General features: G+C 50.3%; 2 protein-coding genes across 14 annotated transcripts in view; both read left to right on the top strand.

Annotated features, from left to right (window-relative positions):
* The window catches only part of TRPM8 (transient receptor potential cation channel subfamily M member 8), a 94,889-nt gene extending 81,869 nt beyond the window's left edge, over window positions 1-13,020 (top strand). For 12 of the 13 annotated variants that reach the window (XM_072041198.1, XM_072041195.1, XM_038182415.2 and 9 more), the window contains 5 exons: window positions 1,826-2,016; window positions 4,146-4,245; window positions 5,207-5,240; window positions 7,515-7,601; window positions 10,222-13,004. In XM_072041198.1, coding sequence (XP_071897299.1) covers window positions 1,826-2,016; window positions 4,146-4,245; window positions 5,207-5,240; window positions 7,515-7,565 — 376 coding nt within the window. In that variant the 3' untranslated portion in view covers window positions 7,566-7,601; window positions 10,222-13,004. Of the gene's footprint in view, window positions 1-1,825; window positions 2,017-4,145; window positions 4,246-5,206; window positions 5,241-7,514; window positions 7,602-10,221 lie in introns of all 13 variants that reach the window. The other variant, XM_072041204.1, reaches the window with a different exon arrangement.
* A 192-nt stretch (window positions 13,021-13,212) lies between these two features.
* LOC106018137 (maestro heat-like repeat-containing protein family member 7) lies at window positions 13,213-24,925 on the top strand. Its single transcript, XM_027461830.3, has 15 exons — window positions 13,213-13,807; window positions 14,239-14,330; window positions 14,436-14,585; window positions 14,768-14,916; window positions 15,174-15,321; window positions 15,762-15,949; window positions 16,040-16,177; window positions 16,726-16,840; window positions 17,157-17,294; window positions 21,847-22,023; window positions 22,245-22,400; window positions 22,647-22,748; window positions 23,810-23,912; window positions 24,026-24,085; window positions 24,386-24,925. The coding sequence occupies exons 1-15, from the start codon at window positions 13,693-13,695 to the stop codon at window positions 24,568-24,570; spliced, it is 2,016 nt and encodes a 671-aa protein (XP_027317631.3). The 5' UTR covers window positions 13,213-13,692; the 3' UTR covers window positions 24,571-24,925.
* The last annotated feature ends 1,870 nt before the right edge of the window (window positions 24,926-26,795 follow it).

Genomic DNA, 26,795 nt, shown 5'->3' with positions numbered 1-26,795 from the left:
TTATATTTGGAGTTTCTAACAGGCCTGTAGTCTCATGTGTTGCCACAGTTCATGCTGTGGAAAAATTTAGGGTGTGTGACTCCTGTGTTTCGGAAAGCCGTCTTCCTTGTGCCCCTGCTTGCTCCTGTGGTGGGAGGGTTTCCTGACTGTAAGTACTACTCCGTAGAATCCTACCCTAAGATTAGGTAGGAAGTACATAGAGCTGCTTCATCTGTTTGCCCTCATGAACCTAACACAGCTGTTCTCTTTGGCAGAGACGCTCAAGGGCTTTTTTTTTGTTTTGTTTTGTTTTTGTTTTTTTAATCAGCTTAGAGGAGTTAGTAGGGTAGGGCGGAGCTCGGCCGTGGTCCATACCGTGAGTTGAGAACCCCTCAGCTTCAGGATCTGCTCCTCCCTCTGCTCTGAACATTATTCCCATGCTGACCTGGACTCCTAAGAAGGTCAGAAATGTGATTTTTGGCAAGGCATCAAGGATGACTGCCAGGAAAGTGTTGAAGCCTATCTGCCTATTATACCTGTGTTTTCCTAACCTGCGCAGGACCTGGGAACATAAGATAATGTTTATTCTCCCTAGAAAGGGTGAAAGTGATTCACATTAATAAAGAAAAGCATAGCGGTAAGCCAGCTGTACCTTAGAAGCCTCTGGTATTTGTTAGAACACTTAATTTAACAGCATGTAACGGTAAAAGTTCTGGGTTATACAGTTATGCCAATAAAAACTTACTTTTTCCAGTTCAGCTAATTTTGTGGATGGACCTTATAGGAGTTCCTTAGTTCACATTAACAGTAGACTGAACAATTTAATCAAGCAGGAGTGCTTCCTCGTACTCAATTCAGGAAGGCTTCTGGGCAAACAGGAACCCAGCATGTCTTCTTGATGCAGTTAGAAATGTCTGAATCTGAAATGGTTCCTCCAAAGACCGGTGTGTACATCATATTTGTCAATCTCTAATAATGCTGATGTCTGTGAGACACCAGTCCAATCAGTCTCTATCTGTTGTTAAAATTAATATATCACTGGTAGTAATTATGACAGAGAATCCAACTTATTTATGTCTAGTATGCATTAACTGAAAAGGATGCATATTACATTTCACATGTTTTAGATACTTCTGAAATTCAGGATTATATTTATCATCCAAAACAATAGATAATTTCCACCAGAAGACTTGCAGGTGAAGGTCTTTGGTTATCTTGTGTAAGGGTCCATTAGGATCTCAGCACAGACATTTTGAAAACATCCACCTGCCATTTAGTAACAGCAATAAAAGGTCAGCCAGTCTGTGAGTTGCTTCCTCTTGTGGCTGTTGCTTTGCTGGGTTTGTACAGTGCTTACGTACAGTACGTTTGATCCATGCCTGAAGCTCTCATTAATACTGCTACTAAAAAATCTCAGGAGCTTTTTTTTTTTTTCTGGAAATAGCCTATTTTTATTTTTTTGCTTAGAAAGAAATAAGTCAGCTGGTGAATTAATGAGACAGTATCTTGCAAGGAAGCGTTCTGTTCTCATGTTTACGCTGGAAGAAAATTGCCTACAGCTAAGGTAGTGCAAGTGTGTGGAATTTTTTCTTCCTGTTCCTATTTTTTCCAGTTTATTTCTAACTTTTTTTTCCCCACTGTTTTAGTTCCTTCCCTTTTCAGATTGCTCTCTAAAAAGGCGTACAAACTCAATAACCTTCCAACCAGTAGAAATGAACAGCTCCAGGACGACTTTTCAAAAACTTAGCCTAGTATAATAAAGAAAAACACAGTGTAACTTGCCTCTGATGCAGTTCTTCGGCAAATAACTAATGCTGTATGCATTTTCTCTTTCTTTGCCTGTTAGTTACACCGTGGGATCAGTGCAAGAGAACAATGACCAGGTGTGGAAGTTCCAGCGTTATTTCTTGGTCCAAGAATACTGCAGTCGCTTGACTATCCCCTTCCCCTTTGTCATCTTTGCCTACATATTCATGGTGATGAGGAAATGTTTTAAATGCTGCTGTAAGAATGAAAGTAAAGAGCCATCTATTTGTTGTGAGTAGGATTATTCTGTATTGGAAAAAATGTTGCTGGTGTTGAGATTCCCGTCTCCCACCCCCCAACAGCTTTGGCTTTGGTCTGGTCAGAGAGCTTTAGTGTTCTACCACGAGATCTGCTCCACCTGAATACTGTGCAGAGTTATCCAGTGCTTTCCTGTCCAAGCTGTTTTGAGGCAGATTTACCTCAAATACGTATATCTATTAAGTCTTCGATTTAATTGTATTAGGGCTGCCTTTGGTGCTCAGAGCTTTCAAAGTTTTTAGAATAAGAGCACTGAATAAATTAATTCAGAGCCATTTCAGCAGCAGCTGCAAGTCATCTGCGTGTTCTGCACAAAAAATTTAAAATCTCCAATTTCTCATCAGCACGTGGTAGCGTATTCCTCTTGTGCTATTCCCAAGCGCACTGAGCCCTCATCTTGCATGCTCTAAATGTTGAGGTAACTTGTAAAAGAGGTGGTGACCTTAGTCTCTGATTGCTACTCTACCTTCTGGAACTGCATTTCTTTTTTTCGTTCCATTGCAATCTACCAGCTAATACATCTGGGAGCTGCAAGGGCAGCCTGGTAGAGCAGTTTTCTTCAGAGGCTATTCTGCCTGTGAGTGAGTGAAAGAGAATGCAGAGACTTTTCTGGGCCTTGGTGGATGGCAAACCAACTCAGAAGTACAGGAATGGCTCAGCCCTTTAGTTATTCCCTCCTTAATTCCTCTGTCAGAGGGCACAGATATGAATTGCATTAATAAGCTTTTTTACCCCCAAGAAATTGAATATTTTCAATTTTTAACTGCTATTCAGAAGCAGATGAAAGACAATAAGTTGAGTTAATTGACAGACTTATTCCTCTCCATCAGCATCCTGATTGTTGCCCTGCAGCACAGACAGGATTTGTGACTCGTTTAGGAGAAAGACGCCTGCTTTGGGCTATAAAATTCCTTACCATTGACTAAATCATCGTGGCTGTCAAAAGCTGTTGGCTTCTTTTGTTTCAGGAAAGGGTATTTGGGGGTTGCAGAGCAATGACTGACACAAAATCCAGGCTTTGGAGCTTCCATAGCTCCCTTGCCTCTAGCACAAAATGCTTTTGTTGTGGGTTTCCCAGTGTGAAATGTGTATATGCATAGGAGAAATGCAGCTCAGAGCTCCCATTCCCAAAGAGGCATTATTGTCACACTCTGTACTATGTGATGCTGAAGAGGGATGTTTGTCCTACAGCAACAAGCCATGTGCAGCGTAGATTTATTGAACCCAAAGAAAGCACTGGAGAGTTTAATACCATTTCAGTGTTAGTCCTCATGAGACTGCCTCAGTTTCATGCCCACTCCTACAGTTTTTGAGCCAAAGCTTTTCCTTGAATTAACTGCTCCTGAAGGTACACATACACCAGTGCCTCTCTAGAGGGCAGCAGTTGGTTTGGAGTTGCCAACAGATAAGAATCTAAAATTGATATACAGGCCTTTTGCTGATGATTGATGGGAAAAACGTAGCTAACTTTTTTATTAATACCCATGTGGTTTGTGCTAGTCTGGTTGGAACGGGACAAAATGCAGAAATATTATCCTAGAGGACTTTGATGTCTTGCTCTGTGTTATTCTTTAATTTACAGCATCAACAGGAGATGCTTTTTAGAGAAGACCATATTTCAGCATTTTGAAATGTTTATATTCAATGAAAAGTCATACACATTCTCAACAGATGTTACTCTTAACACTCTAATACGGGATAATGTAGAAACAGCAAGTGCAACCAAAGCTGAAAACCACAAAGCAACCTTCTGTAATGTCCTATGCCTTGGTGAAATGGCTTCCATTTCACAAAACACTTGTGCTAACCAAGATTCAAAAACAAAAATTTGCAATTTGTTGTTTTTTGTGTGTGTACATATGTGTTTTTTAAACCAACTCCGATTGCCAGAAGCATACAGTAGCATGCATCCATGTCATATTTATCAGAGCTGTATCACAGGTGGGAAGTGGGGCTGAATGTTCTGTATGCAGAGGAGGTAATCATTAGCCTCTGGATGCAAGTGTTAACCCACCTTTTAGTCATCTTGACACCGGAGACACAGATGAGCTGAATCTAGTGTGGTTGTGTTTGTTTTTTTTTTTTTCATATACATTCCCCAGGCTCAAAAAATGAAGACAATGAAACTCTGTCATGGGAAGCTGTCATGAAGGAAAACTACCTTGTCAAAATCAATACCAAAGCAAGCGATTCATCGGAAGAGTATGTCTGCACTTCTTTGTCTTCAATCTCTTAACTTTCTCTTGAATGTTTTTAGTGAAACCAAGTTTTCAGCAGCTCTCCACATTTACAAATATAAGTATATATAAGTATATATAAGCATATATAAGTAAACTCAGCATTAACTTGCCTTTTTATTTTTTACGAAAAATGATTTCTGGTTCTTTTAATCTGTTGCTGTAGACTGGCTTCAGAAATAGTTGATTGAGCTGGTAAAATGCGAAGACTACCACATCATGATGCTTTGATTATCTCTGGGATCTGTTCCAGCACTTTCAGAATAATAGTATAAGTGGAAAGAGAAAGTAAAGAAAGCTAGAAAACAGCAACAGTTGCCTGCTGTGTATGATGGCTTAATTTTGTAGCTAGCTTCCAAGAACTTCAGAATTTCCCTAAATTAGATGTAAGGGAAGAGCTGATGAGAATGGGTGGAAAAAGCCAGAGGCTTCTATGCTCCTTTGCCCATGCAGTGGACATTGCCATTCACAAATATTTATTTATGTTAAGACCACACAGAGGCACTCAGCATTGGATAATAAGTTAAATACCCCCAGAATACGTGTTTAAAATTTGAAGCAGAAAAGTCTTGACAAGAAAAATGGAAAAGTGTTAGCACTAACAGTAATTCATATGTTAATGCACATGTAAGAAAATAAATAAATACATAAAAAAAAATGTAAATAACCAAACTGTTCCTGAACAGGGGCATCTGCAGGCATTCTATTTTTAACTGACCTCTGTCAACGTGCAAAGAGGAAAGTCTTCTGAAACCTTCCAATTCAGTAGTTGCCTTACATAAACTCTTTGGCCATTGAGGACTAGATGTCTGAGCTACAGAGACTTCTGTAAGGCAGTTCTGCAGTTTTGCAATGGGAGGGTGGTTAGCCAAGACTTTAATTCCTGGACTCAGCCCCTCTTTTCTGTGTCTTCTTTCTGTTTTCAGGATGGTGCATCGATTCAGGCAGCTGGATGCAAAGGTACTTGTTTCATACTGCTCATATTGGGGGATGTGCCTCTGTCTGGTAAAGCAGGTAGCAATCCACCTGGAAAGCAAGCACCAAGAGCCCTTTGCGGTCTTTGTTGCTGTCGTTAGGACCCCATCTTCATTGTGCTTTTTTATGGGCTCCTTTGTACCTTTGATTCCATTTGTAGTTTCATATTGTGCTGGAAAATGAAGTAGAAAGATGCTTACTTAGTATTCGAGAAGTGTTTTTCAGTACTCTTTATTGGATGGAAAGCATTAAAAAGAACTTCTATCTATAAAACTGTAGTATTTCTCTGTGTATATGGCCTTTGAAACACTGAAAGGAAGAAGAGGCATTACACAGATTATACCCTTCTCAAACGCATGTTCTGTCAACTTTAGCCTCTGGTGCTGAAGGCACATGGTAATTCTACGTTTTTTAAAATTAAGCTCTGCTTTTAAAATGGAATGGCAGTTCAGATATTGTGGCAAACCTGGTGATACTTCAGACAGCACAGGCAACACCTAGGTAAATAGAGAAGGTTCTGTATGTATTTCAGGGTGGGAAGATCTGTAATTATGGTTAAAATGACCAGTTCTCATCTGGTTCACAGAGACATACTGTGTTGAAGCTACATAAAGCTGCCAATCTAATAGAGACCCCTATCATTATCAAAATTGTCATACAAGTATACTTTTTATGACTGAAACTGAAAAGACCTTTACAATGGGTATTATATTTGAGAGAGTGACTGTTTTGTGACTTTTGCCTCTGAAGTGGCTAGCAGTTGCGCCCGTGTGAAGAAGTCCAAGGGTGAAAAGGCCCACATACCGTTCAAAATACATCTTTTGATAGTTTAGATTGCAAAATCATAGCTTTCTCTCAAGACTGAAATGGAAATGGTGAGTGGCTGAGTATGTGTGTAATGATGCTCTTAAAACAGAGGAAATATGGTAACCTTAATTTTCTGCTGAAAAGCAATACCCAAACAGTACCTCTCCTGTGATGGAATACTTTAGAGCTGCATTGCAGCAAGCTGTTTTTTCTCTTCATACCTTCAGCTTTAATGATGGCAAATGTACTGAGGCCAGTGCTTAAGAGTAGAGTCCTTGAGAGCAAGAACTCCAGGGATATCTCACTGATTCTCATTTGAGATGATGATCTAAAAAAACAAGTCTGAGGACATAACCGAGTCCTAGGCATAAGCCCTGATCATGGGATAAACTTCTCTTTAAAGCTGTTGTGAATGTCTCAAGGTATAATGGGCATTGGTTACAGCATGGGAAGGTAAGGTTAGAATTGTAGAAGAACTTGGAGCAGTTGTGAGATTAGAGCAACAGGGATCTCTGCTATAGGCCTTGATCACGATTGTCTAGTGAATATTGCCTCTGGGGGCTGCTCCAGATGGCCTTTTGAAGTTCACTTCAGCCCTTTATGCCGTTGTTTTTGTGACAGAGCATCCATACCGCTCTACCTAGATTTTGGAGGCTGCTCCATCTACAAGAATGATTTCTCTGAAGCATTTTTTTCTGAAAAATTGTAGTGGCTTCTCAAAAGAGTAAGGTCTTGTTCTATGTGAATCACAGTGCTAGAAACTGTTGCTTGGTTTGGCATCTCTGGACATATGTGTAACAGGTAATAAATGAAACAAGTGTTTAAAAAACAACTACACAAAAATGTACTTTTATGGTAGATTGGCTCCACAAAACTACACTGATCTGCAATCTTTGCTTTGAAGGAGCAAAAGGAGATAGAATAGAGATTGGCACCTGTAGCTGTCATGATGCCTGCTTGTTAACTGTCTGGATTACATATTTATTAGGTCTCACTGCATTAATTGTGTTGCTGAAAATGGTAATGGGTTGTATCTTTTCAAGTACTATTGTGTTTACGATAATGTTTGGAGAGGCAATTATTTGTCAATCATATTACTTGTTAGTATTGCTTTCCTGTGGAAGTAATATTAACATTACTTCATTTGCCACCATGGTGTGACTACTGAATACAAAGAGAAGTCAGTTATTGCTTTCTCAACTTGCTAGAGTCCGCAGGGTAGACAGGTAAGCAGGAGTCCAGAAAAGGGGTTTTATGCCTGTTGCTGCTGATCAGCTAATGCGTGGTATTTTCTAGAGTACGTATGTTCTAGAGTATTTTAAGGTATTTACAACTGTTTGCTTATTTTGCTCTCTTTGCTTTATCCTGAGCTGTGATCATCTGTTGGAATGAGTGAGTTAGATTGACTTTGTATACAAACAAACATTATTTATTTTTTTTTTTATTCTTAAGCTTTCTGATTTGAAAGGCCTCCTAAAAGAGATTTCAAGCAAAATCAAATGATTGCAGCTGAAATCCTAAAGTAACTACGTGAGCAGGGTAAGTCCTCTTGAAATCCATTCTCTGGCTTGAACGATTAATTATCATCTGTGATGTTAAATCATATGTTTCTGGAAGAATGATTGGTATTAATTATTGATGCTTTTATAGGTGTTGTCTAATATTGGAAGAGACACAAGAACTAAATTCTCTTCCTCGTGTTTTTTTGTTGTTGTTGTTGCTTTTATTTTCCTGAAAAATATAATTTTCCATGTGGTGTTTCTAACATTTTTTGGCAAGGCTTATTCTGCTCCCTTGTCTTTGAAAAACTGCAAATGGACCAAAGTTACTTTAGTTGTCTTTGTGCTGGAGGCCCTCTGGAAAATTAGGAGCTGCTATGCTGAATCCTTTATAGTTGACTCATTTTAACTCTGAATAACATAAAAGCCAAATAGAGACAGATCTGTGGGTAGGAGTAAGACTTATTTTCTCACTATCAAAGTTGGGCGTTAATGGCAGATCACTATAGGCTTTCTGAGTCCTATACAATAAACTTTAGAGTGAAGAATCACAGAATCACAGAATTTCTAGGTTGGAAGAGACCTCAAGATCATCGAGTCCAACCTCTGACCTAACACTAACAGTCCCCACTAAACCATATCCCTAAGCTCTACATCTAAACGTCTTTTAAAGACTTCCAGGGATTGTGACTCCACCACTTCCCTGGGCAGCCTGTTCCAATGTCTAACAACCCTTTCGGTAAAGAAGTTCTCCCTAAGATCCAACCTAAAACTCCCCTGGTGCAACTTACGCCCATTCCCCCTCGTCCTGTCACCCAAGCTACCGTCCAATGTCTGGTCATAGGCCATGTGTCCTTTTCCATTGTGGTCTGTGGAAGAATTGTGTTGCGGCCACACGTCACTAGAGAGCAGAGCTCAGCACCTGCCCCTCCGCTCCCCTCGTGAGGGAGCTGCAGGTTGCCATGAGGCCTCCCCTCAGCCTGCTCTGCTCTGGGCTAAACAGACCAAGGGGACTCAGTCACTTCTTATATGCCTTCCCCTCTAGACCCTTCCCCATCTTTGTAAGCCCTCCTGTGGACACTTCCAATAGTTTTATGTCCTTATGTCTTATGGTGCCCAAAACTGCACAAAGTACTAGAGGTAAGGCCGCGCCAAAGCAGAGCAGAGTGGGTCAGTTCCTTCCCTTGACTGGCTAGCAATGCTGTGCTTGATGCACCTCAGAGTGCTGTTGGTCCTTCTGGCTGCAGTATTCGGAAGGCTGAGGAGTTAGACAGTTGGTTCTATGCGCAGTGTGCTGTGGACACACAGCCAGAAAAGACCCACAACCCACAGCCTCAAGACAACGCAGAAGGGAGTGATACTAAAACCAGAGGGAATGGCAGCTTGCTTTGGCAAGGACTACTGGAGGAAGAGACTTCCCCTGTTGCTTGAGGTGCCCTTGTAGAACCTCTTTGTAGATAACAGGGACTGCAGAAGACCTGTCGCACTGGGGAGATACAAGTGTTGACAAAGCCAGCTCAGTCTGTTCCCTGTAGAATGACCAGTCCAACCAAGAAGCAGTGACAGTGATAGTAGTAGGGGGTCTCTCTTCTGTGGGGAACAGAGGTGCCCATTTGCCACCCTGAACTACTTTCAAGAGAGGTACGTGCCTACCAGGGACTTGGGACGTTTCCAGGAGACTACTGCCCACTGCTGTTATTTCATACGGATACCAATGACATTCGCAAGAGCAGTCCAAGGTGTATCATGAAGGACTACAGGCGGGGCACTGAAATCGGGCACAGCTGCCATTTTGCAGTCACTCACCAAGGCAATCCTCCGGGGCAGACACGTGCTGCAGCGGAGCAGGGGATCGAGGCAGACAGGGCTTTTCTTCTGCCTTGAGGCCATTTGAGGCAGCTGAGGGAGCCACCAAGACCTGGCAGCCCTCCCAATGGAGGTTGATGAAGCACAGGCGGAGCCTCCTAGATCTGTTGCTGGAGAACTGAGAGGATCTTGTGGTAATGTGGCAGTTGGCAGCCATCTTGGTCACAGTGACCATGAAGCGGTTGAGTTTAAAATTTTTGGTGGCAGAAGGAAAACTGCCACCAAAACTTCAGCCCTGGATATGGGGAGAGCAGACCTCGGGCTGCTCAGGGAACTAGTTAGCAAGGTCTCCAGGTTTCCACTGGTTTTAAAGGCATCGGTGTCCATCAGCGCTGGTCATTCTTTAAGCACTGCCTCCTAAAATCACAAGATCAGTCAAATCCAAAATATCCGAAGTCATGAAGGCAGGGCAGAAGGTTGGCTTGGCTGACCAGGGATCTTCTTGTGGAGCTTAGGCAGAAAAAAAAAAGTGTATGGCTGCTGGCAGTAGGGCCAGGCATTATGGAAGGACTACAGAGACTCTGTTCGCCTTTGTAGGGAGAAAATTTGTGCTGCCAAAGCCCAATTAGAGTTGAAGCTGGCCAGGTCTGTGGGAGACAATAAAAAGGGCTTTTTAAAATAGGTGAACAGTAAAAGGAAGACCAGAGAAAACAGGCCCAATACTTGATGGGGATGGTCACTTCAAAAACAAGTGTTGTGCAAGACATCCAAGGTTCCAAGTGGATGTCTTCAGGATGACAACAAAATGTGGTGCTGGGTTGCAAACTCTAATTTTTTTTCTTTTACTCACCCAGGTGCCAATTCACCTAGAATTTTGGAGCTGGCAGTAACCACCAAATAAATGGAGACAATTGGATTTTTTTTATTATTTGGTTTTGATAAGACAACATGTTCTGCTTGTTGGATGATGATATTAAAACATAAAGACTGTTTCTCTTCTGTCAGAACTCCCAGGTTACCCAAGCTTTCCTGTTTCCTCATCTGCCCAGATGTTCAATGTCAGAAGGTAGTCCTTATCAGCTTCTGTTAAAATGTACTGTTAATTCCAAGTGCTGTGCTGCTGCTGCCAAAATCATTCTGCTTTTGAATTTCACTCAAAAGGGTTTGTTCATGGGACTCCTTTACACATTAATTGCTTGTCTTAATAAATCTCCCTTCCCTCTTCATGCAGTAACCAGATCTAGCTTGTTAATTATACAGTCTGTCTGTAAGACCTGCTGAAGCTTGTAATGCTGGTATGCCAGAATGAAGCGTATTGTGGCATCATCCCCCTGGGGAAAGATAATCTTTGGTCCAGCACCAACATCTTGGACTTCACTAGAACAGTGTAAACTTACTCCTGCTCTACCTGGAACTGTGCAGCAATGCAGAAGCTCAACTGTTGCACTCTTGCATGGAAGGGATACAATTCTTATTGAAATAGTTTTGAAAGGCTTTGAGTGTAATCTTTGCTTTTTTTCTGTGGGGGTAATTTTTATACTTGGAGCATTGTAATTTGTTTTAATTTTTTCAAACATCTGTTTGCAGATGTTTGTATAATGGATATAAAATTGCAAAGATTGGCAAGCTTTACATCTTCTTATACTTGCTGTGGTGAGGTTGCTGTTGTCTTTCTTGAAATAGCAGTGCAATCTTGTGGTGGTTTGTGTGGTATAAATGGTGCATTACCAGCTGAAGGAAGACTACTCTGAATGGCATGCATATGCCTTGGAAAATACTGTATCCATCTTCATCCCCAATGACTAGGAACAATCTCTCAACATGTTTGATTCTGGAGACTTAGATATTTTCCTTTTGCTGGCAACGGCTATCTTGGTCCATACGCTTTATCATGACTTACAGCTAGTCTGAGGGCTGTCAGGCAAAATATATGAGTGCTTATGCAGATGATATGTGAGATCTCCAAGTGACTAGTTGGTGGTGGTGGAAAGGGAACGTCTGTGGTAGCAGAACACTCCTCAGGCGAGTCAACTTGACTTGTGCCAGTAGAGCCATTTACTGCCTGGCTAGAAACCAAAGCCTATGTACGAAGCGTGTTTCTGTACACAGTAGTATTATGTAGTCCCTGTGTGCTGTGAAAGCATGTTGACCCATAAGATGAAGACAACCAGGACAGGACAGGGCTACAAAGCACGGACATTTGGGGAAATGTTTCTGCTTCTGAGATGCAACCAATTGAGGTGCAACTGACTGACCAAAGAGGCCAGTACATGTGTGTGTTTTACCCAAAGCTGGGGTCTAGAGCATTGCCAATAGCAGTGTTAGTAACTTATATATGAAGTATTTCAGTCTTTTCCTGTAAAAAAGATTGCAAAGTCCTCAGTAAGACCTTTGCTTATTTCTGTGGCACATAGCTCACATCGTAAGTTAAGCCTTAAGATAAGCCTCCTTTCTGGAAACTTTCTTCAATGTCACTTGTATGCCTCAAAGTGAAAGTTGTGCTTTCAGTGCATTTCTTTCACGTATAAAACCTGTAGTGTACTTGCCAGAAGATAGTGATGTGCTCCTATGTAAAACGATGAAAGTAGCTTTGAGACATGGCATGAAAAATCAAAACCCTGCAGCAGCTTGTCCCAGCCCCAGCTGCTGCACCAGCAGCAGGAATCGGCCCCATGGCTACAGAGCCCTGAGTGCCCAACATGGGCCTGAGGTGCCCAGGGGGCTCCCTGGCACCCTGTGGCAGCCCTGCCCATGTCTGGGGGAGCCTGGCTGGGTCCCTCACACAGAAGTTTTGGAACCAGGCGTCCACAAAGTGCTGCCTTGACATAGCTCATCATACACAACTGAAACCTTTAAGCAAGGGAGTCTCTACAATGTTTGGTAATGAGATGAGGAGTAACCATGGACATCTATCTTACCACACAGATGTTTGCTCTATGATTATCTCGTGGCAACGCTTTTGAAAGATCTGGGGAACATAATGGTGAGTTGGGCATCTTCCTGTACTAAAAGGCACGTGCGCCAGCTTTGCTGTCATTTCTGTGAGCACGAGGGTCTGTCAGGAGTAGGAAACCTGGCAGCTGTTTTGGAAGAAAGAAATGCCTGGAAGATCTGTCTCATCAAGGTGATGGTGATGTGTGAACATGGAGTGAGAAAGTGGCTGCTTCGGGGAAGGAAGTGTGCTGCGGACAGACCATTTTGCAAAGGATTTTTGAGACATTTCCATCGTTCAACGATTTGGCTGCTGAGAATGACATAAGCAAATGGCCCGTAAAACCATCGTGTCTGTAGGCTTCCAAAGCCTGGAGCTAGACTTCTGTAACCTGCTCAGCGATCTCTGAGACAGAGGAGTGGAAGTGGAAGCTTTTTGTTAAAAATATAAAAAGGCTTCACCACTTGCCAGTTAGCTTGCCAGAACTACCGAGCGGTGTGCCTCCCTTGCAGCTTCGTGCGTATGGTAGGTCTCGTTCTCTGCGACAGCAGCCATAAAGCCAGGTACGCTGGTTTACAGTGAACCTGCCTGAAGCTCAAACGGAGCCTGCAAATCGCTCTCTGGCAGGGTGTGAAGCCAAGATGCTCAAAGGTAATAAGTCCCTGAAACATCACTATGGAGAACATGCTAGCCATAATACTCGCTGCTTGACAGTAGTTATCAACTGTAGTGAGAGCAAAACAGGTTTTACTGTCCCCAATCAATAAACTAGTATACAAAATTATTTCATAAATATTGTTTCTTTCCCCTTTGTCTCATGTTATTCTGGTTTCTCCTCCTGGGCGTGCTTCCCGGCACCCACCACGCTGGAGCACACCAGTGCCTGTACATACCCTCTAAACACACCTGTGCGTGCCCGGAGCCGAGGGCCCAGACGTTGTCACCTCAAGTTTGGTAACGCTGGGCTGGGCCCTGTGTGGGAAGGGGACGAGGAGGCAGCCCCAGGGGTCCCTTTCCACTGCCCGCTTGGTGGCCCTGTGGCTCGGAGAGCTGTGGGGACGGGAAGCTGTGAGGGGACAGGGTGGCGAGAGGGCTGTGGAGAAGGGGTGTGAGGTCACAGGGCTCTTTGTGACCTGGCGTGATGTGGCAGGTGAGGTGGCAGCGTGTCATAGAGCCCTTTGTGACCCTCTCAAGGGGTCTCTATTTAGGGATGGTAACAGCAAGCAGCAAGCTCACTTTGCCTGGAGGACGTGTCGGGACAGGACAGGAGGGAGTGGGACTGTGAGGAGCCCCTGCACAGTGCCCTCATTCTCTGCTGCCCCTGTTCGTGGCACTTCGCTAAGGCGTTTGCCATCCCTGTGGCCAAGAGCCTTTGAGGTAGGGCCTTGTTGGGATGGAGGGGAGATTCCCCAGCGAGCCCAGGACGGCCTGGGAGGAGGTGGAGCATGAAAGCACCAGGTTCAAGCTGTCACAGCGGGGAGGCGGGGCGGTGGCACCAACATGGGCAGGTGAGTGGCTATGCTGGCCAGTGGGGCAGGAGCTGGCAACCAGCTCTGCCACTTCCCATTGTCTATGAGGTATCCTGCACTGTCCAGGGCCTGCCCCGCTGGGTGTCCCTAGGGGGAGAGGGGCGGGGGGACTGTTCCTGCTTCATTGGACAGGCAAGGTGGCAGGCAGCCATCTTGTGTAAGGGACTTCTGCTCTTGGGCAGCAAGCTCCTTGTGGGGCGTAGGGCTCTCCCTCATGGCCATGCTCCCACCGTGCCTCACCTACTGGACATCCCCAGCCCCGATGCGTGGACAGAGGGATGGGGCTCGGTGCCCCCCCTAGTTCCTAGCTGAGGGGTCGCCCTCCCCGGGGAGTGGGGGACTCAGTTAGGTCCCCCAGCCTCTCTGGCAGACCCTCATCTGTGTGTGTGCGTGGTCTTCACCAAATCCAGATGCAGCCCTGTCAAAAGAGGCAGTGGAGGAGGAGCTGTGGCAGGAGCTGGCCCTGGAGCGCATCCGTGACGTCCTGCAGAAGAAAGAAAAGGTACCTGTGCCGTTACCACCTTGGGCAGGGCCTGCTCAGCCGAGCACTGCCCTTAGGACTCTCGGTGTGTGGCATCTCTCATCCCTGTTCTCCCTTCTCTCTTAGGAGTATGGGGATAACCTGAAGCCTGCCACAAAGTGTCAGATCATCCTGAATGCCATCGAGGAGGCAGCAGCTTCAGGCCAGTTCAACACAGAAGAGGTCGCTATGATGTTGCATGGCCTCGTGGAACTCCACATCTCCCTTTCTGAGCACGTAAGTAACCTGTGGTGGGGCTTGAGCCCTTCGGGGATCGTGTCTGCCCTGAAGCTGAGTCTGCTGGCAACTGCACATGCATTTAGGCCAGTCCACAGTGGTGGGAGGCTAAGAACTACTTGGTGGGATCAGGGGAAATGGTTCACACTGGCAGCAGCCCCACTCAACCATGTCTCTACCAGGTGCCGAAGATGGTGAGGAGCATCTACCATTGGCTCGCATCCGTCAGGAGTCCCAAGCACAGGCTGGCCAAGAGCATTGGGCCTCTGGCCAGGGAGCACCCCCACGACGTGGTGGTGACGCTGCTGCACTGCTCCCCAGCGTGCGACAGGTATGGGGCCCGCCTGCCCTGATGGCTCGGGGCCCGCCAGCCTTTTGAGCCCATCCAGCGCCAGCTGCCAGGCAGTTTTCAGGGTGCTCTGCAGGGGCCGAGCCCTGTATCGCCCTGTAGCTCGGCTGCCTGCAGGGCTGAGCCCGCCGGGTGTTGTCTGTGAGGCAGGACTGGTGGCTGGCTTGGGCTCCACCAGGGCTGCCCAGGCTACAGTACAGTGGCTGAGATCCCTCTGACTGAGTGTTGTGGGTTTGCAGAACTGCTGTGGTCCTGTGGGGTGTGATGTTCTCCGATGTCGAGACTTCAAAGCTGGTGATGAACGAGCTGATCCGTGTGCTGGACAACTGGCCCCAGCACGAGACGTCCACCGCCGATGGAAACAACGTGGTTGTCTGTTCCCTGGCGGTGAGTTTCTGGATGAAGCCTTGCTTGCCCCCTGTGTTGCCTCTGTGGATGTCCTCCCCCACTGCTACATCTCTCTGTCTCGTGGTGGGCTGCAAACCTGGCTTTGGGGCAGGTTTTGGGACGGGCCAAGTTTAGGGGTCAAGGCACAGCCCAGGAGGCTGCAGGGGCTGAGACGGGGAGGCTGGCGCAGCTGCAGGACACAGGAGGTTCCCCGGGGTACCTTCCCTCCACGCCCGGGGAAGCTGCTTGTGGCCATCACAAACGAGAGCTGAGCCCAAAGAGCTCTGGTGGCTCAGCTCTGTCTGGGCAGCTTGGCTGGGTGCTCTCTCCACCAGTGTCTTCTGTGGCCCAGGGCTGTGCTTGAACCTCAGCCTTGCGCAGTGGGGCCATGCCATGGGGACCTCTCAGCAACGAGCACTGTCTTTGGCTGTTTCTTTCAGGCAACCAGGGCGCTGCAGGAGATCCTCAACATGGATACGTGCAAAGTGGCAGTGAAGAAGCGTTTCCCACATCTCTTCCTGGCTGTGCTCTTCCAAATTTCCTTCAGCACACAGGACATGCCAGACGACGTCCAAGACTTCTGGGAGCAATGCACGCGTGAGGACGAGCAGCGCCACGAGTACAACAGGTGCTCCATCGCAGTCTTTCCATCCCTCCCACAGCCCCGGAGCCAGGGCAAGGGCTCCCATTATGACCCGAGCTTTGTTCTTGCACGCAGATTTGCAGCGTACATACTGGCCAAACTGCTCATCCATGTGGACTGCTTAGAGCAGCTGTCGGCCTTCGAGAGGGGGAAAGGCTGGGATATACTTCTCAGCCCTCACGTCCACCACTTGGGGCTGACTCTACTGGCTGGGTGAGCGCCACCGTCTTCCTGCTTCCCCCGGGCTCTTTCCCACGCAGTGCAGCGCCCCACGCAACGCCCTCATCTGCGGGTTGGGTAGGGAGTGGGGGGCTCATTTCTTGGGGCTGGAAGGGGCCAAAGCGTCGGTGCTTGTGAGTCACCTCCCGCGGCATCGGCATCCCCTCCCGTGGGGCTTGAGCTGAATGGCACAGAGCGAGGAGCAGGGTTCCCCTGAAGAGGGCAGCGTCCAAGGGACACGAATCTGCCATGGGTGGGTCAGGAGTCTCCTCAGAAAGGCAGGCTTTGTGGCATGAAGGCCAGTTGAGTACTCTCCACCCCAAGAGGATCCTGCTGGTGCTGAGCACTGGCTTTCTCCTGGTGAGGGGTGCTGGGGAAAGACCAGGTCTCCGTGAGCTTAACTACTGGTGGTTGCAGGAGCAGAGTGTGAAGGTGGCCCTGGCCTGGCCTGTGGCGTAGCAGAGGGATGAGGGGGGCGGTCAGTCTGGGGAGCGGTTTGCCCGTCCTGTTTTGCACTGATGATGGCTTCTTCCTTCTTGCAGAGAACTGAAAAGTACCACATTCGAGTTTCGTCTCTGGGTCCTGCACGCTATGAAAAGGCGTCTCAGCAGGAAAGAGCCTCACTGGAAGATCGCTGCCATGGCGTTCATCCTTGAGGTAAGCCTGATGGCAAGAGGTGCCTCTCTGAGCTGCCACTGGCCGCTGCACCCTCTCGTAGCCACAGCTGCGGGCAGACACCAGGCAGTGGAGCTGGGGCAGGAGCAGGCTCCGGTTCATCCCGTTGCTGCCAGGAGGACACCCGTCCCCAGCGGTCTTCTGTGCCTCCCTTGCGCCAGCTCTCACTGTTCAAGTCTGGGGAACCCCAGCCTGCCTGGGCTGCCACTCGTGCCCTGCACTAGCGGCTGGGCCCAGCCCTGCACAGTGCAGGGGTCCTGTCGGCCGTGCCCACCTGTAACTGCTGTGTGTGTTTCAGTTCCTGACCTGCGAAGACCTAAGAGAACAGGATGACTTCATTGTGAGGCTCCTCCCAAGGTACCTGGGCAGTGAGGACGACAAGATGGTGGACCTGCTGATCAGGGGCCTCCTGAAGCTGTGCGATGGACGCAGGAGGGTGAGCAGAGGGCAGATGTTTTAGGCCATGCTGGCAACACAGAATCACAGAATTTCTAGGTTGGAAGAGACCTCAAGATCATCGAGTCCAACCTCTAACCTAACACTAACAGTCCCCACTAAACCATATCCCTAAGCTCTACATCTAAACGTCTTTTAAAGACTTCCAGGGATGGTGACTCCACCACCTCCCTGGGCAGCCTGTTCCAGTGCCTAACAACCCTTTCAGTAAAGAAGTTCTTCCTAACATCTAACCTAAAACTCCCCTGGCGCAACTTTAGCCCATTCCCCCTCGTTCTGTCACCAGGCACGTGGGAGAACAGGCCAACCCCCACCTCACTACAGCCTCCTTTAAGGTATCTGTAGAGAGCGATAAGGTCGCCCCTGAGCCTCCTCTTCTCCAGGCTGAACAAGCCCAGCTCCTTCAGCCGCTCCTCGTAGGACTTGTTCTCCAGGCCCCTCACCAGTTTCGTCGCCCTTCTCTGGACCCGCTCAAGCACCTCAATGTCCTTGTAGCGAGGGGCCCAAAACTGAACACAGTACTCGAGGTGCGGCCTCACCAGAGCCGAGTACAGGGGGACGATCACCTCCCTAGCCCTGCTGGTCACACTGTTTCTGATACAAGCCAGGATGCCGTTGGCCTTCTTGGCCACCTGAGCACACTGCTGGCTCATATTCAGCCGACTGTCTACCATCACTCCCAGGTCCTTCTCTGCCTGGCAGCTCTCCAACCACTCATCTCCCAGCCTGTAGCTCTGCTTGGGGTTCTTGTGCCACAGGTGCAGGACCCGGGACTTGGCCTTGTTAAACTTCATGCAGTTGACCTCAGCCCATCGGTGCAGCCTATCCAGATCCTCCTACAGAGCCTTCCTACCCTCGAGCAGATCGACACACGCACCTAACTTGGTGTCATCTGCGAACTTACTGAGGGTGCACTCAATGCCCTCATCCAGATCATTGATGAAGATATTAAAGAGGACCGGCCCCAGCACCGAGCCCTGGGGGATGCCACTAGTGACTGGCCTCCAACTGGACTTGACTCCATTTACCACAACTCTTTGGGCCCGGCTATCCAGCCAGTTTCTAACCCAATGAAGCGTGCGCCAGTCCAAGCCAAGAGCAGCCAGTTTCTTGAGGAGAATGCTGTGGGAGACGGTGTCAAAAGCCTCGCTGAAGTCAAGGTAGACCACATCCACAGCCTTTCCCTCGTCCACCTAGCACGTCACTTTGTCATAGAAGGAGATCAGGTTCGTCAAGCAGGACCTGCCTTCCATAAACCCATGCTGACTGGGCCTGATCGCCTGCTTGCCCTGCAAGTGCCGCATGATGATTCCCAAGAGGATCTGCTCCATGAGCTTCCCTGGTACTGAGGTCAGACTGACAGGCCTGTAGTTTCCCGCGTCAGCCCTCCGGCCCTTCTTGTAGATGGGCGTCACATTTGATAGCCGCCAGTCAGCTGGGACCTCCCCCGATAGCCAGGACTGCTGATAAATGATGGATAGGGGCTTGGCCAGCTCCTCTGCCAGTTCTCTCAGTACCCTTGGGTGGATCCCATCCGGCCCCATCGACTTGTGCACATCCAAGTGCCGTAGCAGGTCACCAACCAGTTCTTCGTGGATGGTGAGGGCCACATCCTGCTCCCCATCCCCTTCCACCAGCTCAGGGTACTGGGTATCCAGAGAACAACCGGTATTGCCACTAAAGACTGAGGCAAAGAAGGCATTGAACACCTCCGCCTTTTCCTCATCTCTTGTAACTAAGTTTCCCCCCGCATCCAGTAAAGGATGGAGATTCTCCTTAGTCCTCCTTTTTGTGTTGATGTATTTATAAAAGCGTTTTTTGTTATCATTAACGGCAGTAGCCAGATTGAGCTCCAGATGAGCTTTGGCCTTCCTAATTTTGTCCCTGCACAGCCTCGCTACATCCTTATAGTCCTCCCTAGTGGCCTGCCCACTTTTCCAAAGATTATAAACCCTCTTTTTTCTCCTAAGCTCAAGCCACAGTTCTCTGTTGAGCCAGGCTGGTCTTCTTCCCCGCTGGCTCATCTTTGGGCACATGGGGACAGACCGCTCCTGCGCCATTAGGATTTGCCTCTTGAAGAGCGCCCAGCCTTCCTGGACCCCTCTGCCCTTCAGAACCGCCTCCCAAGGAACTCCACCAACTAGTGTCCTGAGCAGCCCAAAGTCAGCCCTCCGAAAGTCCAATACAGTGGTTTTACTGGTCCCCTTCCTGGCCTCGCCAAGAATAGTGAACTCCACCATTTCGTGGTCACTCTGCCCAAGACAGCTCCCAACAATCACATCCTCCACCAGTCCTTCTCTGTTTGTGAAGAGAAGGTCTAGCGGGGCACCACCCCTGGTAGGTTCACTAATCAGCTGTGTCAGGAAGCTATCTTCCACGCTCTCCAGAAACCTCCTAGACTGCTTCCTCTGGGCTGTGTTGTGCTTCCAGGATATGTCAGGGAAGTTGAAATCCCCCACGAGTACAAGCGCTGAAGATTTCGCAACTTCTGTCAGCTGCCTGTAGAACTCCTCATCTGTCTCCTCATCCTGGTTCGGCGGTCTATAGCAGACCCCGACCAGGACACTAGCCTTGTTGTCCCTGCTGATCCTAACCCAAAGGGACTCAATCTTGTCATTCCTAGCCTCCAGTTCTACAACATCGAAAGACTCTCTAATATAGAGAGCCACACCGCCACCCCTTCTGTGCTGCCTGTCCCTTCTGAAGAGCTTATAGCCAGGCATCGCAGCACTCCAGTCATGAGACTGGTCCCACCACGTTTCCGTGATGGCAACCAAGTCGTAGCCTGCCCGCTGCACGATGGCTTCCAGCTCCTCCTGTTTGTTACCCATGCTGAGTGCATTGGTGTAGATGCACTTCAGCTGGGCCTTTACCTTATCCTCCGGCCTTGCCATTGTTCCCCCTGGCACAGCCCCAACAATCCTTGCTTCAGCCCCATCCCCCTTCTTACCTAGTTTAAAGCCCTATCAATGAGCCCCGCCAGCTCCTGGCCAAGGATCCTTTTTCTCCTAAAGGATAGGGACCCGTCTACGGCCATCAGACCAGGTGCTGAGTAAACTGCCCCATGGTCGAAAAACTCAAGATTTCTGCGTTGGCACCAGCCCCGGAGCCACGCGTTTAACAGGTGGGCTTTTCTTGTCCTCTCCGTACTCCTCCCTGTCAATGTAGGGATGGACGAAAACACTACCTGCACTCCCGCTCCATCCACTAACCGTCCCAGCCCCCTAAAGTCTCTTTTGATTGCCTTCAGGCTTCTGTCTTCAATGTCGTCACTGCCCGCCTGGACTATCAGAAGAGGATAATAATCAGAGGGGCGTACCAGGTTGGGAAGCTTCCTGGCAACGTCCCTGACCCTGGCCCCAGGGAGGCAGCAGACTTCCCTACGGGTAGGGTCAGGCCGACAAATAGGGGCCTCTGTTCCCCTAAGGATAGAGTCTCCCACAACAATCACCCTTCTTTCTTTCTTGATGGAGGCAGTCCTGATGCGTGGAGTCGACCTCCTCGCCCTAGGCATCCTCCTGGGAACACTTTCTACCTCTTTCTCAGTTGCTGGTCTATCAAGCTCCAGGGCCTCAAACCTGTTTCGTAAGGGCACCTGGGAAGGTGGGGCCGGAAGGGGAGGGCATCGCCTGCCATGTCGAGCAGGGACCTGTTTCCATTCCTCCTCAACTCCCAGATCCCCTCCCTCTGCCCGACGGTAACAGGGCAGGGGGTCCACCCCCATTTGGGGTGTCTCACCTCGATACCTCTCCTTGAGGCCGTGCAGGGAGTTACTCCACAAGTCTATCTCCCGCTCACACTCCCTGATGGCCCTCAACCTCTCCACCTCCTCCTTGAGCTCCGCCACCATGCGGATCAGGTCATCCACCTGCTCGCACCTCACGCACGCAGTGACTCTGCCTCCCGCTGATGGCAGCAGCAAGCTCAGACACTCCTTGCATCCAGTGACCTGAACCGCTGCATTCTTTAACGGGTAGTTGGTCTGGGTGTGTACCGACCTCCTGGAGAGCCCACCGTGCCTGGTGGAGACCATTATTGCCTAGCTAACGACTGTCGTTAAGAGGTGTTCGTGTGGGCGGGGGTTGCTCTCCGCCCTTCCTGCTTGCCTAGTCCCTAGGGGCTGCTTTTGAACGGCCGGGGAGGAGGCGCTACTGGCTCCGCCTTCGCCTCGTCAGCCTCCCTCACGAGGGCTGCCGGGTCCTGGCGGCTCCCTGAAGTAGGCTCGATGCCGGAAAATTAGCCCTGCCTGGCCCGATCCCCCGCTCCGCTGCAGAACGCGTCTGCCCCGGAGCCAATCGCCTCGGCAAAATGGCACGGGGCTGGGCAAGGGGGTGCTGGATAACATAAACAGCTTGGGCTTTACTGAGCAGTGGGAGCTGTTGGGAGCTGCTCACAGCTCTCCTGCCTCCCCAGGTCTTTGCCTGAGTCCTCGGGGGCAGTCCTGTGGCTTCTGTGCCCCGAGGAAGCAGCATGGGCTTTAACAGCCTGAGCGTTTTTGCCAGCTTCACAACATGGTGCTGTGTTCCACACAGGCAAGGAAAATTGCGTATGTGCTGCCAGACATCTTGGCTCTCCTGAAGCACGAGGACACTGATTTGGTGTACTTAGTCCTGGTTTTGCTCGTGAGGATTCTCCAGCGCATCGACAGGTTGCTCGACAGGCGTACCGCTAAGAACATGGCTGCGAGTCTGCGGCCGCTCTTCCAACATGTAAGGCATGGGATGGGGCCTGACCGGCATCTTTGTGGGTGGGGGCGTGGGGTTGAGGCTGTGGTGTGCTCCCCATGGGCAGGGGACTTTGTGTGTCTGATGTCCTGTGAGTGCTGGGCGCTGCCGGGAAGCTTTGTGCCCCGCAGACGGATTTTCAGCCCCTTGCCCAGGTGGGGCTGGAGCAGGCAGCACTGATGGCTTTCCCTCTTCCTTCCCACCAGCGGGACTCCAATGTGCGGTTTCTGGCCATCCAGTTCTACATGGACGTGATGGACTTCACGGAGCCGATTGAAAAACGGCACGTGTGGCCAGAAGTGCGGAAGTGCCTGGTCCCACTGCTCTGCCACCTGGATGACGATGTGGAGAAGGTGGCTGAGGTGAGGATTTCTAGCCTGACCCGCTGTTTTGGGAGGGCGATGCCCTGGAGGAGAAAACCCCTGGGTGGGACTGAGCACCCAGAGCAAGGGCTGCAGGAGGGCGCAGGGCCCTCTCCCTGCGTGCCCAGGCCATCCCCCACCTTCCTCTGCCTGCCATGTCTCCGTCTGCCCAGAGGGACGGGGCGGTGGACACAGGTCCTGTCTCCTGGGCAGCGGTGGCATCTCTCTATCTCTGTTGCTCTGCAGGCCGCTCTGAAAACCTTGACTTTTGCTGCCAAGTTCCTGAAGGAGAGCCAGCTCAAGAGATTGCTGAGGGCAAGAGACAAGTATGGTGCTGCTGAGTACCTGGTAAGGACAGCCCCGAAGCCCCAGCCCTTGCCTGGACAGGCCCCCAGCTCCCCTGCGCCCAGTGTGCAGAGCAGGCAGCTGTGTCCCTGCCCATGGCTGCAGCCTGGAGCTGCCAGCCTGCGCTGCGCACACACTGCCTTTCCTCAGGCATGCAGCTCCAAAGTCTCTTCAGGCTCCTCTCACTTCTGGAGCCTGGGAATGCCGACGGGGCCCTGGCCCAGCAGGGCCTGGGCATCAGAGCGGCACCTCAGCCCTCTGGGGAGCACCCTGTCCCCTGCTCCCTCCAGAGCCCGGCCCCAGCACCAGCCAGCTGCCGGTTGGGGGTGTCCCAGCAGGGGGGCCTGCGTGGTGGTTTTACTCGGGTAAAAGCAGCCAAGCTCCACCACAGCCACCCTCTCATGAGTTCCTCCTCCCCAAAGGGGAAAGGGGAGAAAACACAATGCACAGGGCTCGGGGGTTGGCATAAGGACGGGGAGATCGCTCAACAATTATCGTGATGGGCAAAACAGATTCAGAGTAGGGAGATAGTAAGATTTATTGCCTATTGCTAACAAGCTAGAGAAGTGAGAAACAAAGGAAAGAAACCAAAAACACCTTTCCGCCACCCACCCTCTTCCACCTCCTCTCCCCAAGTGGTGCAGAGGAACAGGGGCTGCGCTCAGTCTATGGCACGTTGTCTCTACGGCTCCTTCACAGTCACTCCCTGCCCCTGCTCCACGTGGGGTCCCTCCCCTGGGATGCCATCCCTCCCAAACTGATCCCGCGTGGGCTTCCCACAGGCAGCAGCTCTTCAAGAACTGCTCCAAATACGGGTCCGTACCACGGGGTCCATCCCTTTCTTAAGGACGCTCTCACAAAGGTGCAAACAGCATCACTTACTGGCTCAACTCCAACCAGCAGTGGGGCCCTTATCTAACATGGGGCAACTTCTGGGTTCTTCTTGCAGAAGCCATCCCTATGGCCACCCTGCTAACAAAACCTTGCCACGTTAACCCACTACAGCCAGTCCCGTGTCTACTGCACCAGCCCCATGCCCATATTGTGCTTTCTGCTCTCTGCAGGCCAGGGAAGGCGGCCGGGTAACAAACGTCTACATGCAGCAGGGCATGCTCTATCTGAAGAGCGAACACGAGTTTGCGCGATTGGCAGCAGTCAGGTTCCTTGGTAAGCCAGAGCCTCGGGGTCCCTCTCTGCCCAGGGGGAGGTGGGTGCGTGGCCAGGCCAGCAGGGCCTGGAGAAGGCTGGGGTAGGGTTTGTGACGGGTTTTGTGTGCCTAGGGCTCCTCGGGCGGCACATTATGGACTGGCGTGAGGAGAAGCTCCCGATCATCTGTGAGGGTGAGTGAGGGCAGTGGGGTGCGGGTGGGGAGGGGGAAAGAGCCTGGGTTGGGAGCTGCAACCCCTGTCCTGTCAAGGAAGGGCTCTGCTGCCTGGGCAGGAGAGGGGTGGTGTGGGCAGAAGAGAGCGAGATTTCAGGGGCTTGTGGAGCACTCAGGGCCAGCCCCTTCCTGCTGATCTCATTGCCCCCTGCTCCTGCCTGGCCATGGGAAGAGCTGGGCGGGACTGGCCCCAGCAGCAGTGGTTCCTGGAGTCACAACAGACATAGGCTCATAAGTCGTCTCTGTTCCTCTTTCCTAGCCCTGAAAGGCATGGCAGACGACCCCAATCCATCCGTTGCCAACCTGGCCAGCCAGAACGCTCTTATTCTAGAGACTGTGGAAAAAAGGCGTAATGGCACAATTGGAAAGCACACAGTGTATGCTCAGGTCCGGAGGGTCTGGAAGAGGATGCCCCCTTGGCTGAGCATGTGGTGCTGGTGCTGAACCAGCCAATAAAAGAGTAATATAAATTAAATCAATAGACTACTATTCAAAGTTATTTCAAAAACGTTGCTAACTATGCCTGTGTCTCATGTTATTCTGGTTTCTCCTCCTGGGCGTGCTTCCCAGCACCCACCACGCTGGAGCACACCAGTGCCTGTACATACCCTCTTAAACACACCTGTGCGTGCCCGGAGCCGAGGGCCCAGACATTGTCACCTCAAGTTTGGTAACGCTGGGCTGGGCCCTGTGTGGGAAGGGGGTGAGGAGGCAGCCCCAGGGGTCCCTTCCCACTGCCCGCTTGGTGGCCCTGTGGCTCGGAGAGCTGTGGGGACGGGAAGCTGTGAGGCGACAGGGTGGCGAGAGGGCTGCAGAGAAGGGGTGTGAGGCAGCAGGTCACAGAGCCCTTTGTGACCCTCTCAAGGGGTCTCTATTTAGGGATGGTAACAGCAAGCAGCAAGCTCACTTTGCCTGGAGGACGTGTCGGGACAGGACAGGAGGGAGTGGGACTGTGAGGAGCCCCTGCACAGTGCCGTCATTCTCTGCTGCCCCTGTTCGTGGCACTTCGCTAAGGCGTTTGCCATCCCTGTGGCCAAGAGCCTTTGAGGCAGGGCCTTGTTGGGATGGAGGGGAGATCCCCCAGCAAGCCCAGGAAGGCATGGGAGGAGGTGGAGCATGAAAGCGCGAGGTTCATGCTGTCACGGTGGCAAGGCACGGACCTGGTGGTGGTGCCGGGAGAACAACCTGGGGCAGGATTTGTCCCTGGAATATGTCCATGACTTTTTGGACAAGAAAAACTATGCCTTCCTTAGGCATATGGGGATAACTTGAAGCCAAACTTGAAGGTTCATATCATCCTAAATGCCACTGAGGAGGCAGCAGCCTCAGGCCACCTCAACACAGAAGAGGTCGCTATGATGTTGCATGGCCTCATGAAACTCCACATCTCCCTTTCAGAGCACATAAGTAACCTGTGGTGGGGCTTGAGCCCTCTGGAGCTCATGTCTGCCCTGAAGCTGCCCGGGCAACCGCACATGCATTTAGGCCAGTCCACAGTGGTGGGAGGCTAAGAACTGCTTGGTAGGATCAGGGGAAATGGGTCACGCTGGCAGCAGCCCCACTCTCAGCCATTTCTCTACCACGTGCCAAAGATGGTGAAGAGCATCTACCAGTGGCTCGTGTCCAACACAGAACAGTCTGCCCAGCACCATCTGGACAAAAGCCTTCTGGAACTGGCCGAGGAGCACCCCCATGACGTGGTGGTGACGCTGCTGCGCTGCTCCCCAGCGTGCGACAGGTATGGGGCCCACCTGCCCTGATGGCTCGGGGCCCGCCAGCCTTTCGAGCCCATCCAGTGCCAGCTGCCAGGCAGATGGCAGTTTTCAGGGTGCTCTGCAGGGGCCGAGCCCTGCATCGCCTCATTTCCCAGCCCTGGCCCATCAGCCCCAGAGCCTGCCGCCACAATCCCTCCCTGCCCCACACAGGACTGTAGCTCAGCTGCCTGTAGGGCCGGGCCCACGGGGGGCTGCCTGTTAGGGGCAGGGGGCAGAGGCAGGACTGGTGGCTGGCTTGGGCCCTGCTGGGATTTCCCAGGCTACGGTACAGTGGCTGAGATCCCTCTGATTGAGCATTGTGGGCCTGCAGAGGTGCTGTGATCCCATGGGGTGTGATCTTCACCTTCCACCAGAATATTCATGGAAGGCTGCATGGCTGCCAGCTTGTACAGCACCTCCAGCTCTTGGTTCTGCCCAACCCTTCACTGACTCCCAGATCACCCCTCTGCTTGGCCTTCCCCAAAGAAACAGGTCTGCTTCTTAACCTTGTCTGTCTTTTTTTTTTATTTTTTTTTGTGTCAATGAAACCGTGGGTGACTGTGGTCCTGAGGTGACTGAGACCCTCTGGAATATGGTTGGCTGCACTGGCTTGATGCAGTGTGCAGCCGTTCCTCACGGGGTCTGTCTTCGGATATCTTCATCAATGACATGGATGATGGGATTGAGTGCACCAAAACTGAGTGGTGCAGCTGATACGAATGAAGGAAGAGATGCCATTCAAAGGGGCCTGGACAGGCTGGAGAAGTGGGTCCATGTGAACCATATGAGGTTCAACAAGTCCAAGTGCAAGGTGCTGCACCGGGGTTGGGGCAATCCCAAACAGGAGTACAGACTGGAAGAAGAACTCATTGAGAGCAGTCCTGTGTAGAGAGAATTGAGGTTTCTGGTGGATGA

This window comes from Anas platyrhynchos, chromosome 7 (assembly GCF_047663525.1).
Source record: "Anas platyrhynchos isolate ZD024472 breed Pekin duck chromosome 7, IASCAAS_PekinDuck_T2T, whole genome shotgun sequence".
NCBI lineage: Eukaryota > Metazoa > Chordata > Aves > Anseriformes > Anatidae > Anas > Anas platyrhynchos.
This window is presented reverse-complemented; position numbering and strand designations above follow the sequence as displayed.

Bases quoted from the DNA above. Each gene is read 5' to 3' on its own strand.
- LOC106018137 (XM_027461830.3), top strand. From the start codon at position 13,693: ATGGAGGGGAGATTCCCCAGCGAGCCCAGGACGGCCTGGGAGGAGGTG. The intron at 16,178-16,725 runs GTGAGCGCCACC...TCCTTCTTGCAG, and splicing joins GGGCTGACTCTACTGGCTGG to AGAACTGAAAAGTACCACAT. The intron at 17,295-21,846 runs GTGAGCAGAGGG...TGTTCCACACAG, and splicing joins TGTGCGATGGACGCAGGAGG to GCAAGGAAAATTGCGTATGT.